Genomic DNA, 13799 nt, shown 5'->3' with positions numbered 1-13799 from the left:
TGCCCAAGGGACCCTGAACCCATGTGCCACCTGCATGCCCCACACACTGCCCAGCAGGTCAGACCACAGAGAGGCCAACAAACCCCAAGCCCAGTCACAGGGACAGTCAAGTTTCCTTTGGTAAGAGAGAGAGAAGGAACAACAAACACACACGAGCAACGAGCAACGATTCCTTCTAACAGTCACCTTCTCCTCGTCCCCCACCCCACCCCCCTCGAATCCCATAAACTGTAACCTATAAACAGGATCCCAATACATACAGCATCAATCATGTTTATCCATCTTAATAAACATCAGTTAACTAAATGCTACAGCTAGAATTATTTCCACTATTTATAAAGTTTTTTTCTTTTTGTTTATTTGGTTTTTAGTTTAAAACCAGTTCTGCAACAATGCTAAACTACACTGAGGTATTTCATGAAGGGGCCAGTAGCCACCGCTACCCTCCAGCACTATCCTCACGGATTAAGGTGTCGCCATTCAAAGGGAGAAGGAAGGGAGAAAAGGAGATCCAGGTTCCAGACCAACACAGCTGCACCCACGGCTCCTGCGTGGGGCCAAGGCCGAGAGCAGAGCCAGGACAGCGCTGCTCACCAATGAGGGTGGTCGGAGCAGCAGCAGCTCACGAACCACGTGGACATCTGAACAACTCAGAGAAACCCTGCCCTCTGAGACCCTTCCGACATCTCACTGGGAGTCTCGGCGACCCGTCTACTCTCTCTGGATTGAGAAACAAGGAGGCAGAACGGGACCGCCTCAGCCTCGCCCAGGATCGCAGTCACGCGCAGTGCACGCCTCCGTCAGCTGCCTCAGCGATTCCTGGTCCAAGGAGGGTTTCCTCCTTCTCCAAAGGCAGGGGCTGCTCAGGAAGGTTTGCCACTTTATCAAGTGTTGTCCTCAAAATGTCTAAGATTGAAAATGACCCCAGGATGGCCGGGGCCAGCATTACTCGAAGAGGCCGCACACGGAACGCTCGTCACACACGGGCACAAAAGTATCCTCCTAATGCTCGTGATCAAATTAACCCGTCAACTCACTCCCACTGGCATTAGTTTAAATTCCAGATCTTTGGTCTTTTAAAGTTTTCAGCTCTAATAAACATGGTCTGAAAAACAGAATTTTAAATTCATCAATTTTTGATGCTGATTTCTGAGAAAGCATTTGACCAAACTCTCACAATGAGCTGCTCGGCTCTTCTGTAACTGAAGGCTTGGAAGTGGCGCTGGGGGTGCCAGGCCCCCGCTGCTCGCCCCAGCCAGGAGCCCCGGCCCTGCCTCTCCCTGTCAACACTGCTCCCTTTTCTTCCCATCTCACCGATTTTACTTTTTTCTCCGTAAGAAAGTTTTGTGAGGAGGACGTGGCTTGGGAACAACTTTAGACTATGAACTACAATCAGTGTCTTCTGTAAGCCACATGTCTAGTACACACTAATTGCAATGTTTACTATTAGGATTTATAATGTTAAAAGTCGACATTAATTTCCCATACTTGCAAATGTAGCAATTTAAATAGAAAATTTAATGTTAAAGATTGGGCTGAATTTAAATATTGTGTCAAGCAAATATCTGTGCTTCTGGATAATGTAGACAAGGTTCCCCTACTTTTGCAAATAAATGAAGGATAATAGGACAAAATAACATTAAAAATAAAAAAAGAGGTATAATTGTGCTTTTCCCCCCAACAATGAAAGAATTATGTGGAACAAATGGTAAAAAAAAAATCTCACTAGAAGCCTTTTAACTAATCTAATTTTCTTTCTAAAAAAATTCTTTCTAATAATCTACCATGAAGTACAAACAGGTGTGGTCCTACACAGAACAGCAGCCGGGCTCCTGTGGTTCCATCTCTCTGACAAGAAGCTGAGTAAATGGGGCTGTATTGATCTTTCTTATCAAATAAATACAGGAAGTATGTGACATCACATAACAGACTGCACCATTTACATAATTCTAAAGAGCTGCCTCCATAACTTCAGAAACATTTAAACTAATATAGTACTCAACCTATTTCTTAAATCAGGGACAGTAACAGGGTTCCTGTGAGAAGCCCTTTTCTAGGTCTTTCTGCCTTGTCCCTCAGATTTACACAGGGCACACATCACGTGCACGACCAAACTGCACTGCTTGCAATGAGTAGGGTTCAAACAGTTACATTCAGCACTCCCTCGGGAAGGCCCATCGCCATGGGCAAATATAGTATCACTACAAATGCATTAGAATTAGTCTTTGGTTTAATGTGTTAAGCAAATTCAGGGATAAAATAAAACTTGCATAAACATTAAGGGGAAAAAAGAAGACTGACACAATGAGTTGGGATGGCCTGTCTGGCCCTTCCTCTTAGAAATGCAGGAACTCAACCCAACACCTCTTTTTGATCAGTTGCCCCTCTTAATTTCCAGACTCCCACATAAGGTGTCTAACAGCTACATCTGAGTATCCAGCTTCAGAGATTCACTCAACACAAAAAGCATTTGTGGAGATGATAAAGATGACACAGTGACAAAGGACTGCAGGTTGTGTCATGAAGCAATATGGTCAGTGGGGTTCCTAGGGGTGGGGCTGGGGATCTATTTAAGCTACCCACCCAGCAACAAGCTGTTTTAGTGTTTCTCGTACATGTATAAATGTACATTCATTTCGCAACTTGTTTTTACTTGTCTAAAGATTTATTTCTTTTAAATACAGGTTTTTATGCTGGTTTAATATCATAAAGTGATCCCCAGGCACAATTCCCTTATCCTAAACTGACCAGAGAATACAGACAGGGCTGGGAATGAAGACCATCACACTGACTTGAATGTTTAGTATCCTTTTACATATTAAAGTCCATTGGTGAGTCCTACCTGGGAGAGGGAGCATCTTTGGAGCCACATAGGAAACAAACCCAGACAGTCCTGGCCCTTGCTGTTAGCCACTGGGCTGGAGTTCCTTGGGCCTTGACACTTCCTTTGGTAGTCATTTTGGGAATTAATGCTATAGCCTCTCACCCAGTATGGTGGGTATCAGCATTCCCCTCCCTGAATCTTGCCTGGAACCTGCCACTCCCAAGGGCGCAACCCATTCCCGTGGCAGCTGCAGTATTACTGATAGTCCTACAACCATTAGCACAGACTAAAGTTAGAGATATCAAGTCAGGATACAAGACTAAATTTAACTACATCAGAGAACTTGAGGGGCAGAGAGAGAAAAGTTAGTTCACCGACACTGCCATTCTATTTACACACCAAACTAAATAAACTAGTTAAAAATCAAGTTCATGTCTGCCCAGAGGATAGTACAATTTACCAACATAAAAGATTAAAAGAAGCAGCAACTTTTATATAAAATTATTAAAGACAATGAAAAAGAAATTGTCAGTAGCATCTAACTCCTCAATGTGTCTGAACCGCACGATAAAAACTAGTCCTTTAGTACAGCAGCTTGCTAAAAATTGACTTTGGTTCAAGCTTAGTTAAAAACACACACAAAAACATAAAAAAAAAACACACACCACACATAAAAAAGGTGGGTGGACATTTGTTAGTATCCCTGCTTGCAGTTCACTGATTTTGGAGGGATTTTAGGGAAAGGGAAGGGTGAGGAGAGGACACCGAGGATGGGAATTAAATACTTTGTGAAATAAAACAGGAAGACAGATGGAACAAAAGAAAAATCAACAAGGGGATGAAAATGTTTCTGGCCTTTTAACATTAATGTGCCTGTCTCCCACTTGGACGATCACAAACAGAAATGCACGACCTTTCCCAAGGCCGTGGAGACATAAGTGCACAGAACCAAGCTCCCTCCAGCACAAGTCGAGCAACGAAAATGACCGGTAAGCCCTCAGCCTAAAGCTCAGAAGGGGAAAGTGCAGCTGGGACAGGCAAGGTCAGCAAGCACCCGGGACAGCAGCCGGCCCTCGCCCTCAGTCAGACGGGCGGGCGGGCGCAGGAGCGCCTTGCAGGGATCAGTCCAGGGGTTTTGGTATAGATGCTACCATAAAGAAAAGGGGATCCCGTTTCCCAGTCACCTCGCTCCTCATCTACTTCATGAACTCCCCCTTCTCTTGGGCTCATTTACACAGTCCAGAAACACCGCACCCATGCCAGAAGCTCCTCCCTTCCCCAGAACAGCTACCATTGCCATGTGACCCGCCTCACAGGAGCATCACTAACCAGCCCAGGAGACACCCAAGTGAGGTGCACGCAGGTCCTGCTCAGTCCTCAGGCTCTCCAGACCCATGAAGCTAGTGCGTGCCTTCTCCACCAGGGGACAAGGACGGTCTTGGGGTGGCGGGTGAGAGCCACCTGGGGAAAAGTCTGTGGCTAGAGAAGGTGTAACCTCAGACTCTTCTCACCCCCCTGTTGGAGGGGGGATGGAGTTCAATCACCGATGGGAGCAGGCTAGCAAGGCTCCTTTAGAGAACAGGAGGGAAACACCCCACTCCCAACAAGTACATTTGTTCTTTGCTAAGTTGAAGGAAGTTCGGTTGAAAACCTTCCACACAATGGAACAAACACACACACACAGCAACAATAGGAGCATTTTTCAGGAGATCAGAGTCACGAGAACCACCCAGGCAGGTGTCTGCAGTAGTCTTTGCTCTTGGAGCCAAGTCCCGCCTGCAACACGTGCGGCCCTGTGAGAGGCAAGGAGCGGCGCTGGTGCACCCCGGGACCCGGCCTCGGGTCATTCAAGGTCTGAGTGAGAGCTACAGTCCAGCAGGAATTCCTTCCTACACAAAAGTGCTCCAAAGGCACCACCTGATGGGGGCGTGGAGTGGGAGCGTCTGCGCACGCTGCCCTCAGCTTCTGCACCGAGCCTCTTGCATAAGTGGCAACAGAAAACATTTCCTAGGGCCTCTGTGAGCGTCCAGGGTGAGGAAACCAGCAAGGACATTCGCAGTGAAGGACTCGAGTTCCCGACCCCTCCCCACAGTGGGAGCTCACTGAAGCAGGATCCAGGAGCGAGACACGTCCAAACCAAATATATATAAAACATGACAACAACAATAACAGATACAGTAACACGGGCCTGCCTAAATTGTACCAGTTAAGAAAGGAACCCCCAACACAATTGATACGATTATAAACACCTTGTTATGACTTAGTGGCCTGTACAACAGACCCATAAAAATGATTTTTTTTAAGAAAAAAAGGACTTTAGACAAACAAGAAATCTCCTTCCTACCCATATTAGAATTGGTAACCCACCTTGACTGCCACCGTGACCGCTGGAAATGATAAGTAGTCCTTTCACTTATTTTTTGTTTGTTTTTGATTTTTTGTTTCTGCTTTTTTTTTTTTTTTAATTTTTGGTTAGAAAGTTCTCCAATCCATGAAGCAATCCTGAAAAGACAGTGTTTTATTATAAAATTAGGCAAATGAAGTCCGGTCCTCATCCTTTCTTTCCGGCACGTGTCTTTCCTGCTCTCCTCTCCCTCGCCCTCACACTGTGGCAAGAGGGAGCCAGGGCACCTGTGGTCGCCAGCTGGCTGCCCGATGGCACTGCGCTGGAAGAGGTGGGCAGCACTCACTGCGCCTTGGAGGCGGTGGTGGTGGTGGAGGCAGCCCCACTGGCAGAGGCCACTGTGAAGAGCGTGTTCTGGATGGACTCAGTGGAGGTGGAGGCGGCGTGAAGGCTGGCGACAGGCCCAGAGTTCCCCGCGGAGGCTGCGGCGGCAGAGACCAGGCTAACCGGGTTGCTGGTGAGCAGAGAGAGGTTCTGGGGGTTCAGGAACAGAGGGGCGGTCACGATGTTGGGGGCTCCTCCCGCATTGGCAAAGACCAGGTTCCCAGTTGCGTCCAATGACGTTATTGGAAGAGAGCCACCAGAAGCAAGAGCTACAGACAAACCCCCAAAACAGGTGGGAAGGAGACAGTTAATACCATCCTGGAGAAGCCAAGGGCCACCAAATGACTTCAATCTCCCACAACCAGCTACAAAGCCCGGCCCTTCGCTGACTGTTTTTCTTAATCAGAGAGCCATCTTGTCCCACTTGAAGTTTTGTTATGATTTTGAAGGACCTAAAGCAGCGGTCACCAACCTTTCAGACCTGTACAGGCCACTGGTGGTCCGTGGACCACCGGTTGGTGACCGCTGGCCTAAAGGACTGAACAATCTAGTGAGCGTGAGCAGGGGGGAGGGAGGTAAGGCCTGTCTGACCCGCTAGAGCTGCATCTGCACTGGAGCTTCCCTGACTTCAGTGCCCACCGACAGCATTAGGTAAATCCAGCGACTGTTTTCAATAAAGATTGCCAATGTTAAACTCCCTTCAAATGACAAACTAGCTCCAGCAATCACAGCACTAAAATACAGTCAGCTTTTATCAATCCACTGGCACTATGAAAAATCTGAGCACTTTATGGCTTTATACACAAGATGAAAAGCCATCTTTCCAAAGGCTTTTGTTCTAAAATAAATTAAGTTAGCAAGTAAAGTGTAAGGTGTGACCAAGTTTGCCCCTTCTAACTTGTGCAGAGCGTGGTGGGCGTTACAGGAGGGAGCAGAGATGTGGGGATGCCCACATGGGCCATCATGGGTTAGGACTCGCTCTAGCACCTGAGAACTTTCTGTGATGAAGGCATCAGCAAGATTTTCTTTAAAATAAGTGGGCGACCGAAAGAATGGCTCAGTGGTTGAGCATTGACCTGTGAACCAGGAGGTCAGGGCACATGCCTGGGTTACAGCTCGATCCCCAGTGTGGGGCGTGCAGGAGGCAGCCGATCAGTAATTCTCTCTCACCATTGATGTTTCTCTCTCTCTCTCTCCCTCTCTGAAATCAATTTAAAAAAATAAGCGGGCATTCTCATTTACTAAATTTCCGTTATCTGACAACCCCCCAATATCTCCCTGACCCATAAAACCACATGCAGATTAAAAGGTTTCTCTAGGCTTTAAGACTTTGGTTGATTTCTTATGTAACATGTAAAGACAGCTGGAGGGACTGAGGGATCGTCCCTGACTTGGACACCATCACACAATGAGCACACACGGGGAGACTTGGTGTGGCTTGAAGTTTTCTGAGATTCCAGGCTTAGGGCCATGGACTGGTTCTAGATCTCCTCAGAGAGGTCTTTCCCGCCTGCAGTGTCTGGAGCATCACTACCACCCAAAGACACCTGCTGCCGAGAAAGTGGCTTCTCACAGTCTTATTCCAAAAAGGAGTCCTTGGCTAACAAAAGCTTCACAGAGCTAATCACCGATTCTACACAGCACGGAGGTCAGTGTGAGGCCAGGCAGTCCAGCCCATGTCTGGGACTTGTCGGTGACCAGTGTTTTCTGTGGTATGTACACTGGAGGAATATCACCCACCTGACAGCACCTTTACTCAAGTGGCTAACAGCTTATTTTTGGCCCCAAGAACTCTCACTTAAGCACAAACTATTTTAATTGTAAGAAAAAAACATTCACATTCTTTGATTATACAGGGATGTCTCTCAAGCATCTTCAGACACAAGCCGAGGCACATAAGACACACCCTTCAGTAAACCCTTTGGGATTCAGATGCACTTGAGACTGGTAGCACGCCAAGGTCAAAGGGACCCACTGGCCTTGGGAAAGGCAAGGACGGGGACACCAAAGGAACAAAGGGCAGGCCCGGCAAGGATGCGAAGTGCTCCTGGATTCCCCGATGTGCTCCGAGGGGACTGCTCAGCCGTGCTCTCTTGGGGTGGAGAGGAGGACGGGGGTTTACTTGGTCAGGGTGCCTAGGCATAGGTCTTGGATGACTAAGTCGATAAACTTGTTAGGGAGAAAGTCTGTCCCCAAGTCTATACACATAACAAGGCCAATATCAGCATAAAAGTCCTGATTTCTTACACCAATCTAGTAGGCTTCCTGTTCTAACGCCCAAACCACACCTATACTTCTTCACAAAGCTTTTTTACAAGACATTTTCTTGGTCCTCAAGTTAGTCTACATTATCAATTCAACTGTCTCCCCATCACCCTGACCTCTGGCAAAGTAGATTTCCTCGATTAAAAAAAAAAAAAGAAAAAAAGAGGTAAGTAAGGAAAGCAGCTGTACCGACCTTGAATGGTTGCCAGTGTACTGTTGCTCATCAGAGCTGGACTGAGAGCACCGCCCAGGGTCCCTGGGTTGAGACTGAGTAAGGCACCTCTGCAAGTGAAAAGAGCAGACACAGCGGTCAGCGTGACATCACGCCCAAGGGAAAACAGGCCTCGCCGGAGGGGAGGCGATGGAAGCAGCTGCAGCTCTTGTCCTCTCTACAGTCGACAGCCTGAGTCTCTGCTCTCCCTGAAGCTCACTGTGCAAACCAAACAAGACTATGACCACACAGTGTCCAACTCGTAGTCATTCAAACTTGCTCTGCATTATCTCCTTCTCTTTTCTCAAAACAAAACAAATGCCAGAGAAATAAACATATCTATAGAGTAATTCTTACTGCTGCAGCCCCTCCGCACGTTTGAGAGTCAGAAAGAGGTCAGCTGAGAGGCCAGCAGGGAACGAGTGAGATTGAGAGCCGGAAGCTGTGGGCTCCCCCTGGCCCAACCCCGAGGCACGGCCAGCGCCTGCTGCTCGTGTCTCACCTAGAAATGAAGGCCTGACTGCTGCCCTTCCAGGGTGTCCAGACACTTAAGTCCGCAATCAGCAAGGTCCTTGAGCTGCTACAGAGCAACCCATTTCAAAGACATTAAGGCTTAAAGAGTTTTATTTTGGATTTTGCGTTGAAGATGAAGATGGAAAGTCTCCCATAGAGTAAGCCCCGGGATGACCTCCTTGTGGACTCTCAGGTGGGAACAGACGAGAAAGCCCTTACCCAGCTGCGAACTGAGACGGTGCCATCAGGCCTGGGCTCAGTCCTGCAGCGGCAGCCATGGCAGCGAGACTCGCGTTCGCCGGCAACTGCGCAGCTCCTTGGAGGGCGGCCGCGGCTGCTGTTTGCAGCCCTGACGCCGTCACCATCACCTGGCTGGTCCCGAGAGGAGAGGGCAGAGGAGTGGAGGTGGTCTGTGTTGTGCTGGTCTCACTAGCACTCGAGGCCTCAGAGGTGGAGGCTGAGGCAGTAGGGGAGGGGCTCAGCGAGGGGGAAGTGACTGCGGAGGAGGCCGGAGGCGCGGTGGAAATCACGGTCGCAGTGTTGTTGGCGGTGGTGTCTGTAGTGCCTGAAAAGAGGGCTGTGTTAGGAAGGAGCTGTGGGGAGCCTGGAGGCGGGTCTCTGTTCAGCCAACTCCAGGAACAACTGACCAATGACTCTACCAGCCAGCACCTCAAAATGGGTACTTTTCACTAACCTCATTAGTGCATCTGTACACATGAACCACAAAAACAAACCCTTTAGAACCTAAGCTTAGAAAATAATGAACTAACCTTCCTAATGCCGCAACCCTTTAATACAGTTCCTCATGTTGTGGTGACCCCCAACCATAAAATTATTTTCGTTGCTACTTCATAACTGTAATTTTGCTACTGTTATGAATCGTAATGTAAATATCTGATATGCTATATGTGTTTTCCGATGGTCGCGACCCACAGGTTGAGAACCGCTAAACTAGAGGGTGTTGGGCTGGAACTGGAGACGAAGTATGGATGCATGGGTTTAATACACGGGACAGCTAGTGAAGATGGATGGTGCAGATGAGTGAATGTACACACACGTGTGTATCTTACACACATTCCCGTGTGTGTGCACACTTATTTCAGTTGAGATGCCCTAGAAGCAACAATGCGTATCAGTGAGTGTATCTAATGCCTCCACCTTGGTTCCAAAGTCCTTTCCTCACTAACTGGAACTCGGAAACCTTGGAGAAATGGCTGCTTCCAGGCCTGGGCAGAGAAACGTGAAGATGAGCCTGAACATCTTGTGCCAAAAAAGAAGGAACCACTTAAAGAAGGACAGGGGAGCCAGCTGAAGGGACTCCCACTGGCCAATCTGGGACAATTTAACCCTGAAATAGGGGTACAATTCTAACCTGTTGGATACAAAAGAATGTCTGAATTCATACTGATACAGACAGATAAAGAGGGAAAAGGCAAAGTTCATCCTTAATTTAATAAATGCGAATAAAAACATTTATTCACTTTACATGCCATGGTTAGGTCACAGAGCCAAAGAGGTACGATGAAGTTAAATACGAGTGCAGAAAAATCAATTTCCCCACCTGGAGGTTAAATCCAAACTGCACCGTGAACCATCAGAAATCCGCCCGCCCAGAGCTTCATACCCATCATCAACCCGGCGAATAATCGCAGAATGCCTCACACATCGTGCCATTAAGAACTGCTGATGACAGCACTGAGTTCATTTTAAATGTATTTGAGAAATCTACTCAAAAGGTGGCACAGGGAAAAATTTAGTCATTCATTTTATAGTGAATGTGTCAGGCACTAAACGAGGCAGAGATTAAAAAAGAAAATCCAGGCCTTTTGAGAAGTACAAAGTCTATTGGCAAAGAGAGAATAAATTATAAAACTATAATCATTGGTGACACAGGCAGGGGACAGAAAGTTCTGCAGGGGAGCTCAACACTACTTCCAGGCGGCATGGACACCTGACCCGGAGCAGCCCTGCCACCATCAGAAACGTGCAGGCAGCTGGCCGACACCTGAGGCTGCACCTGCTCACAGACCCGCCAGCCTCTGTGGGCCAAGGACAGTGGATGGCGACCAGTGGAGACAAGGGTCACACTGGAAAGTGCCTTCTACAAAGCGAAGGGGCATCTGATCTGATGTTGTCTTGATGCAAAAAGCTGTAGATAGTCAAGGTTTTTAAGAAGAGCTACTTGAAAAAAAGTGTGTGTTTTGAGAGATAATCCTGGGAGTAATGGAGAAGACAGAGTAAGGTGAAAAAGAACAAAAAAGATGAAATCTTTGTGTGAAAGTATTATTTCTGACAAAATTAATTGTGCCTGATTTTTCTTGGAGTTTGGGTTTTCACATATAACTTTAAAAAAAGCAATACCTCCCTAGAGCTGTAATTCACAGCTTAATGGCAGATTCTCACAGGAACCTCTCATGGCTACCAGCTGCCTCACAGCTGCACAGACCAGATGGTGATCACCTGTACTAGAGAGGTAGTAATCTGTACCAGAGAAGTGGTTACCTGTACTAGAGAGGTGGTTCCCTGTGCCAGAGAAGTGGGTACCTGTACTAGAGAGGTGGTTGCCTGTACCAGATTACCTGTACCAGAGAAGTGGTTACCTTTAACAGAGTAGTAGTTACCTGTACCAGAGAAGTGGTTACCTTTAACAGAGAGGTGATTACCTGTACCAGAGAAGTGGTCACCTGTATCAGAGAGGTGGGTACCTGTACCAGAGAAGTGGTTACCTGTACTAGAGAGGTGGTTACCTGTAACAGAGAGGTTGGTTACTGCAGCGCTGGTCAGAGGGAGGACGGGGTTGACTGTGAGGGTAGTTGCTGCACTGCTGGTCACAAGGCTTGGCGTGGTTGCCACCTAGAGGTCAGAAATGAATATGCAAAAACATTAAAAAATATATAAAAGCCTAAGCGACCGTTACGACTGAATGACCAGAATGACCGGTCGACCAGTCGTTATGACGTGCACTGACCACCAGAGGGCAGACACTCAATGCAGAAGCTGCCCCCTGGTGGTCAGTGTGCTCCCACAGCCAACCTCCCGCAGCCCCTCCTTTCCCCACCCCCCCCCCCCCCACCGCCAAACTCCTGCGGCCCCTCTCCCCTCCCCCGACTGGTCCACCCATCGGCCCCAATCAGGGGGCTGGCTGGCCAACCTCTCGGGGTCCCTCCCCTCAGCTGGCCAGCCCTGATAGGCCTTGATCACCCGCCAGGACGAGGGACCCCACCCGTGCACGAATTTGTGCACTGGGCCTCTAGTTTAAAAATAAAAACTTAAAATTCCATTCATAGACTTATTTTGCCTATAAAAATTTTCAATGCCAGGACAGAATTTAAATATAGAATAAAAATAGAATAAAGTAAATGGGCCTGAGAGGAGAAGGTTTTTCATTCCTCCTGGGTCTGCGCTGAGCCCCGGTTCCCCTGGAACTGAGAAATGTGCGCCTGCTGAAAGGCTGCCGTCAAAGGTGGCTCTTTACTCGCCTGACGCATGGCTTTGCCCAGGTTTCACACAGAAATAATTTAAAAACTTCTCAATCTCAGTAATGGTGGGTCAGATGTAATCTAAGTCAGTAGGAAGTATTATGCTAATTGTTCCCTTAGCCTAAATAAGGAAACTATTCCGGAGGACCCGTGAATCGCAGCTTGTTTTATTTTTGACTCTGTGGGGGCAAGAGTGTCTTGGATTTGTTCTTAATGAAATGATGTCATAGAAAGAATGTAAAACAAATTTTTAAAAAACAACAAAATATGCCTACAGTTTTGTAAAAAAAAATACTGTCTTCTTTCTCGTTCAAATAAATCCAAACACAAGTAAACAGTCAGCGGCACAGGACAAAGCTCCCCTGACAGCCTCTCACAGGGGACTGGACCCCCCCACACCCCCCCTCCAGCCTTCCCCTAAACCACTGGGTGCTCTCACAGTAAACTGTTATGAAATACAATGACTGAACGGGTCCCTTGTAAACTGTGAAATGAGCCCGAGCTCCCCGTTTCCTGCCTTACCAGGGAGGTCGGGCTGGGGAAAATTGCTTTGATAGGCGAGCTGCTGGTCCCACCACTGCTGGGTGGGTTGATCCTTTTTTCTTTCTGGCGGCGGTTACAAAACCAAACTCGAATCACCTCCTTCTCCATGTTGAGCTGCTCAGCAATCATGGTGATCTCTTCCGAGGTAGGCTTTTGATTCTGAAGGGGAAAATCATCTTGTGGAATAACCTTTAGAACTATTGGCACAACCATGCCTTTATATAAACTAACAAACATGGAGGGACAGGCCAGGGAGTAAAGTTGGGATGTCAATGACCAACAGGCCCACCTTAACAAAATGTCTACAGATAAACATTCCAATGAACATAAGTCTATTAAATTTATTCCTGGTAACTTAGAATAAGTTATTCTTGAATGTTTACTTTGGTTGTTGTTGTTTAGCTTGTGGGGCAGGATAGGAAGTGCTTCCCAGATAAAGGGACCTCCCAGATAAAGGGACTCAGTGACTGATCAAGGATTCGGGTCCTAAAGTGGCAGACGCTGGACTCCTGACTCAGTGCTCCGTCCACAGTGCTCAAGCCTCTCTGAATCAGAGTCAGAATTTTGTTGGAAGCTTTGATTGAGATATTTTCTGGTTAAAAAAACAAAAACAAAAAACAAAAAAACACACCCAAAAGCCAAGTGTCTGTTGAATTAACTTGAACTCGATACGCTGACATTCAAGGCCCTCTGTGTCCTGGTCCCAAACTGCTGGTCTAGGCAGACACTAGAACTCAGCCAAACCGAACCGGTGTCTGCGCTGACCCCTTGGTTCCCCTGGATGCCTTTGCTCTCTTCCCTGCGCCTCCCTGTCTGGGGTCCCTGTGCCCCTTGACAGCTGCTGCCTGTCACACGAAGGACTCCGTGGATGTGAGCCTACTGCCTGAGCCCCAGGCACGCATAAACGTAAACTGGGTTGTCTTATTTTCTCCACGATGGGATAAGCATCCGTAAGGGCTGTGGCTGACAGACCTAATGTTAGCACCATGCCAACAATCCCACGCCCACGAAAAGTAAAATCCCCACAATCCCCACTCACCTCCAGGAAACTCTTCTCTAAGGCCACACGGATGTTGGTCTCTATGCTGGTGCGTTTCTTCCTCCTACGGTTCAAGCCCTCGATTCCCTGCCCTGGAGAATTCAGGGCACTTGGGCTGGAGAGAGCTGAATCTGACGAGAGGTTCTCTGTAAGAAAGGAGAAAACAGGAGGTCGAAGGAGTTGCGCATACTTCACAC

At 47.7% G+C, this 13799-nt stretch overlaps 1 protein-coding gene across 3 annotated transcripts in view; it reads right to left on the bottom strand.

Annotated features, from left to right (window-relative positions):
* Positions 1–3645: 3645 nt before the first annotated feature.
* POU2F1 (POU class 2 homeobox 1) overlaps positions 3646–13799 on the bottom strand; it is a 55767-nt gene continuing 45613 nt past the window's right edge. For all 3 annotated transcript variants that reach the window (XM_023763261.1, XM_023763262.1, XM_023763263.1), the window contains 6 exons: positions 13603–13748; positions 12543–12722; positions 11289–11394; positions 8761–9106; positions 8011–8099; positions 3646–5821 (listed from right to left, as the gene is read on the bottom strand). In XM_023763261.1, the coding sequence (XP_023619029.1) occupies positions 5511–5821; positions 8011–8099; positions 8761–9106; positions 11289–11394; positions 12543–12722; positions 13603–13748 (1178 nt within the window). In that variant the 3' untranslated portion in view covers positions 3646–5510. The remainder of the gene's footprint in view (positions 5822–8010; positions 8100–8760; positions 9107–11288; positions 11395–12542; positions 12723–13602; positions 13749–13799) is intronic.

The sequence above is a fragment of the Myotis lucifugus genome, unplaced genomic scaffold (assembly GCF_000147115.1).
Source record: "Myotis lucifugus unplaced genomic scaffold, Myoluc2.0 scaffold_279, whole genome shotgun sequence".
Classification (NCBI taxonomy): Eukaryota; Metazoa; Chordata; class Mammalia; order Chiroptera; family Vespertilionidae; genus Myotis; species Myotis lucifugus.
Note: the sequence above shows the minus strand (reverse complement) of the source record. Positions and strands in the feature narration are given on the sequence as shown.